The following is a 6,000-nucleotide window of genomic DNA, read 5'->3' on the forward strand; positions in this document are numbered from 1 at the left end:
ATGAGATCAAATTGTCCTACACTGACTGGACAGACCTTTCCGGGCTAGAGTGTCGGCAATGCCATTAACAGCTCTAGGAATGTGCGAAAAGAGGCACACAATGGGGGTGGGGCACAGAGATACTTAATATCATCCACAATACGAGAGATGTCCAAAGGAGGAGCAATAGTGGCATCTGAGAGGGCTTGGATCACTTCCTTCGAGTCAGATTCACCAATAAAACGCAAAAACCTGCTTCCAACACGAAAAGAATGGCTGATCTTATGGCTTCAATTTCTCCAATCAGGATTGAGGGCATAGAAGATGGCTTAGAGACTGAGAAAACCACAGCTCCACTATGATCTCTACCAATGAAACCACGACCTCCAACTAGTTACTTCTTAGTAAAAGTAAGCAAGCATCATTCTCCCCCTTTCCTCTTTTAGCTTTGCCTATTTAATTTTAGTCAGTAGGATCAAGTCCAACAAATGCAAATTAAGTGGCTTTTCCCAACAACCTCAACCACTCCCCCCCCCCCCCCGCCCCTAACCCTCTCCCACAAAAAAAACCCTCTTTTGGGAGGTGGGCTTTCCATCATCTCATCGATAGATGATGAATGGGAGAGAACTGTCCACAACCAATTGCTCTCTTACCACAAATTCAGCCAATCTCACATGATAGAAACTATTCACTGTGCTTCCATTAGCTCAAAATCAGTTATGAATTATCTATTGTGCAAGTCAATGAATTAGCAATGCTTATCAAGGGAATTCATCACCTTCTTCATCTTCATCATAATCATCATTATTACTCAATCCATCAGCAGCTTGCAGACATTTAAATTTGTTGATCATGTCTTGTGCATCAGAAATAAGAGAATTCCTGGCTATTTCAACACCATCCGTTTCCTGCATATGATTCTCCTTTCCATCATATCCTGTGATAATGTGTTTTACCACAGAAGATGATGCAGCCTTTCTTCTTGCTTCCCTGCAATGTAGCTGGTCAATGTACTTCTCATGTAACGCCATGTTTTTAACCTGCTTCAAAACCGGGGGACTTGCAAGATTCTTTTGACACGAAGATAGATCCACTTCAGAAATTTGGTCCACAAGATAATGCTTCCGTAGCAAATGTCTCACAGCTTTCTGTTTGAGATGACTTTTCTGTTTACTGTTCTTTTGCCTTTTAACATTCATCTCGGTTGGTTCAAGGAGTTTACTTGCAGAGATTGAGAATTGACCCAATGGAGATGAATTTGTTCTGTTTGCCCTGGAACGAGGTTGGGGGTGAGGTGGAGTAATGAGGTCAGAATGGACTTTATCAAAGCATTCCTGTGCAGACTTTCCTGTAACCTGGAAAAGTGATCTCAGATTATTCCATACGTGCACACAGTTTGCTCTATTGAAATGCAACAACTGACATTGAATGCATAACACAATAGGAGATAAAACCACAACTGAGATTTAAAGCATTGAAAATTGATGTTATTGAGAAAAATCAAAAGAAATAAAAAGCACTGAAACTTTATGTTATTGAGAAAAATAAAAACTGTACTCTAAACAAAAGATATATCAGAAACCATGACTTCCGGGTACTAGCACAGAATGAGTTCTACACCCCAAAAGAAGGAGATGCAACTAGCAGTAATCTTTGAAGGACTGATGAGATCACCAATCAGACTCCAAAGCTTAAGCAATTACACCGTCTTCATACAACTCTAAAAGCTGCAACTCTAATTACAATGAGAACAACACCCCTGCAACATTCTTTCACACTCAGTCTATAATCTTTGTATAAGGTATTAAAATAAGGAATAAAAAGGTTTTCAAACAAATGACCTCTGAGCTGCCTTGCACACACAGAAATGCAATTGCATTCTTGCAGGCAACAGAGAAGAGGCTTCTTCTCGAGAGTAAAACTGTTACAATATGTGCCCAGGTGTCAAAAGGCCCCCCAATGTATCCAGTTTCACTGTGCCCAGGTGTCAAAAAGCCAGTGGCTTGTAATCTCTACTGACTTCTAAAATGGGTAGCAGTAGCACTAGTATTCCTCAAAATTAAATATATCATCATATGAAATGAATCATCATTAGTTTTTTAATGTTGGAAACTATTATATTTTGTCCTTAAATATAGCATGCTATTGCAAATATCTAATATTGAATGGATGAGTTAGAAGAATACCAACTTCGTTTCCTGCAGGGGGATGTCAGGGGCTGTGCCTACCAAAATGGGGTGAACTTCATTCATTAAATGATCAAATGAATCTCTTTTGAGATGATTATGATAGTCTGCTTGGTATAATGAGATAGTCCAAGATTTCTTAACTTTGTCATATTGATGAGGTCTATGTCACTTGTTGGTCACATAGGCCAAGTCTCAGAGAGAACAAAGAAAGAACAAACTAAAGGAGAAGGTGACCTAGGATCATGGGGATACAGGTACATCCAGAAAGTCTAAAAGGAGGGAGAGTTGGGTACAAACCTGATTCAAACTTGGGAACTCAACCCCATAAACCAACTTACAAGGTGATGGAACCCAAGACCATATCAACCCACACCAAATCACTTTCATAACCGGTGTGGGATTAGATCCCATATGACTGATATGGGACCGTAACAATCCTCCACGCTTCCGAATTGACGTCCACGGCGGACCACTCCGGATCAACCCACACCAAATCACTTTCCACTAAGCTAACATCATTCATCATAGTAACATAACATTTTCATTAAGCAAGCAAATTCATAATCTAGATGGTTTCAATATTGGTGTTCAATATTTGAAAACGTATAGAAACAAAGAATGGAATTAGGATATTGTATCATAAAATAAAAAAATTCAAACCTTTTAATAATAATGCATAATTTTAGAAAGGCATAGTGTGCTCTTTCCTTAAGATTTGCATACCATACCTGAGGAGATTCTTCCACATATATGAAAGAAAGAATGTCATCAAGCAACTCATGTTTGGGAAATGGAGATGTAGCTATGGCGAATATTCGGGTTTATTGGGCTCCAAATCTGTGGGACATCATTATTTTTCTTCCAAATAGTGCTAAAGAGCAAACAGATTTGGTTCATAAAAATTGACCTTTAAAATTTGAGGAGCAAGTAGGGGTGAGCTCTGGTTCTGGCCAAGGAGGGCGGATAACAAAATTATGAAACTTCTTAATCACCCTCACAGTAAACATTTAACATTTCCCATAAAGAAGATCCTGTAAACTTATCCTCACCAAAAGGCCCTTCAAAGAGTTTTAGAACCATTCGTAGCCTTTTCTTTTCTCCTTTTTTTGTCTCTCTTGTTGTAGATAAGTAAAAAAAAAAAAAAAAACATGGTTAATTCTCCGGGGAAGGTTATCTTGATTGTCTCACCCGTAGTTTAACTAGTTCATTATGGAAGTTCAACTTTGCCTACTAAACAAACATGAGTGGCTAAGGTGATTTTGCGAAAAAGGCCTCAAAGAAAACCAAAAACCAAACTGGAAAGCTAAGATTATTAATTCTTTAATCTCCCAACCACATCATTGAGTAGGCAAACTAAGGATACAGGGTCACATATTTGTGGTCTAAAGTTCTTGAGAGTGACATTTAAACAATAAATGCAATAATTAGGAGTTGAAGGAATATGATTCATGGGGAAAAGCCATTTATCTGTACCAGTGAAAAGAAAAGAGTGATTATTGTGTATCTGTCTAACGGTTGGCAAAGAGAGGCATGAAAGAGGAAGCACACTTCCAAGGTAATATATCATTAGTTAAACATATTAATAGGTAGGAAAAAATTTTGCTGTCAATAATTGAGTTGGAAACTAGGGAAACTCAAGGAATTATCTTTGTGGTTAAGACAGGATTTCAAAGGATTTTACAGAAAAACCATCTATACAAAATCATCATCATTAAGGTAAAGCAAACTAAATGATAGACTAGTTCAACAAGAAAGAAGTAGGGATCTACATTACTACTCCTCTTACAATCAAGACTTAAAATAGAAATTTCTTAAATCTGTAAAACTAAAACTACAGCTACAGAAGAGTGGGGGGGGGGGGGGAGGTTTAACCATGCTGGAATGGTAGGACCTTCGGTTGCTGGATAGACATCAGTTAGTTTCTAATGGTATCATTGACATATACAAAAACTAGAAGCTCAAGGCAAGACACAATTACAGATAATACCAATGTAAATAAGGCGAAAAAGAAGTGAATGGGTTTGTCATCGACACATCTTGATCATGCAGAACGACAAGCAACCCCATGTGAACTCCCCCTCCAATGTGCCTGATGCTGGACTCCTGAGGTAAAGAGTGACCGAGTGATATCACATCATTTGTCACTTTTCCTAGACCACAAAAATATTAACCATCTTGTTCTCCACAGTTCAAAGTTTTGCTTCCCATCCAAAATTTTTCGTTCCTCTTGTTGTTTGTTATTTTTTCGAATTCAAACACTCAAACTGAGATATAATGAGATGATTGAAATATAAGGCCACTGAACAGAGACAGATATCCTATTGCTTAAAGACCAAGTTCTAAATAAAGACGAATCCGTAATTTCATAAACATAATATGAGTAGGTCACACCATCACCAATATGCAAATTCAACTATAAAATGAAGACAAAAGATAACACTCCCAGAAACAAAAGTACATAGATTTTCCTCATTCTATATGGTAACAAAATTCAACAAAAACATAAATAGAAATTACCAGCTTAGAAACCTTCTTCCAGAAATGGGGCGTAGGCTTTGCAGCAAAGAAAGCTCTCCGCAATGCAGCTTCTTGTTCTTTCGTCCACCCTTCAGGACTGCAACCTTCATCCCGTTGCTTTCTTTTCCTGTCAACCCGAATCCCCTCGTTCCGAAGATCGCTCCTTTTCTCCCCTCCCATTCCCTTTGGCGTCATTGCTGGAGAAACTGTAGAAATCTCTCTCTCAATGCCTTCCCTGTACTTTGCCAAGTCATTGAACGAATTAACGCCCTTATCAACTTTTCCTGCCGCCTTGGAGAAAACCCTTTGAACTCCAACATTTCTTGATCTGTTTTTCCCCAAATTTCCTTTCTGGGTTACCTCAGAAGAAATCTTTTTATCTAAAAAATCATTTCCCTTACGGCATACCAATAATTCTGCCTGATTATTCCCGGCCTTGTTGTCGACAAATGCCGGTGTAATTTCGTTATTAGAGAACCTCGGTGATCGTCTTAGACTTGGGAAGATCTCGGACACAGAGATACGGCTTGTACATTTTCTTGACCCATTGAGCGGTTTCGCAGAAGTTTCTCGCAAACCACTAGATCTAATCGACCTCTTCGTAATATTTTCGGAATAACATTCATGGGTTTTCTCCAGAGAAACAGTAGCGGTCGGACTAAGAATGGAATCAGAATGGATTTTCACAGCACCAGCAGTAGAAAGAGAGCATACCCGGTTTTTCCTTGGAAGGGTATTTTCTATAGAGCTGAGAGGAGAACGAGAATGGGTTTTGTTGGCAGAGAGGTTCCGAGAAGAACTCACTCGGTTCTTCCATACTTCAGGTTCCTTACCGGAGGCATCTTCCCGAGGAAAAAATCTAGGGGATCTTCTGAGAATCGTAATTTCATTGCCACCATTCGAGCTCCTTTGGGGCATTGACAATAACACTGCTGGTTCGTTGGCAGAGAGGTTCCGAGAAGAACTCACTCGGTTCTTCCATACTTCAGGTTCCTTACCAGAGGCATCTTCCCGAGGAAGAAATCTAGGGGATCTTCTGAGAGTCGTAATTTCATTGCCACCATTCGAGATCCTTTGGGGCATTGACAACAACACTGCTGGTTCGTCGACTGTGTTGCAGTTGTGACCTTGCGAATCAAAGAGAGAGGGAGAGAGGAAGAGGATGTGGGACGGACTGACTGAGTACTGATAGGGTTGTCAATTTGGAGCCGAACCAAAAAGATCGAAATAAACCGCACCATCCGGTCGGTTCAGATAACAAGTAATTACTGGTACCCTCTTTGGGAAAATGTTCAAACAAATTTTGTTTTGATGA

General features: G+C 39.4%; 2 protein-coding genes across 2 annotated transcripts in view; both read right to left on the reverse strand.

Moving 5' to 3' along the window:
* The window catches only part of LOC122661226 (phosphoglycerate mutase-like protein 1), a 26,958-nt gene extending 24,166 nt beyond the window's left edge, over window positions 1-2,792 (reverse strand). Inside the window, exons 1-2 of the mRNA XM_043856569.1 lie at window positions 2,782-2,792; window positions 195-197 (exon numbers count right to left, since the gene is read on the reverse strand). The gene's annotated coding sequence lies outside the window, so the exon portion shown is untranslated. The remainder of the gene's footprint in view (window positions 1-194; window positions 198-2,781) is intronic.
* On the reverse strand, window positions 568-5,768 carry LOC122661787. Its single transcript, XM_043857293.1, has 2 exons — window positions 4,686-5,768; window positions 568-1,334 (listed from the first exon to the last, which is right to left on the reverse strand). The coding sequence occupies exons 1-2, from the start codon at window positions 5,766-5,768 to the stop codon at window positions 741-743; spliced, it is 1,677 nt and encodes a 558-aa protein (XP_043713228.1). The 3' UTR covers window positions 568-740.
* Window positions 5,769-6,000: the final 232 nt, after the last annotated feature.

Source organism: Telopea speciosissima, chromosome 5 (assembly GCF_018873765.1).
Source record: "Telopea speciosissima isolate NSW1024214 ecotype Mountain lineage chromosome 5, Tspe_v1, whole genome shotgun sequence".
NCBI lineage: Eukaryota > Viridiplantae > Streptophyta > Magnoliopsida > Proteales > Proteaceae > Telopea > Telopea speciosissima.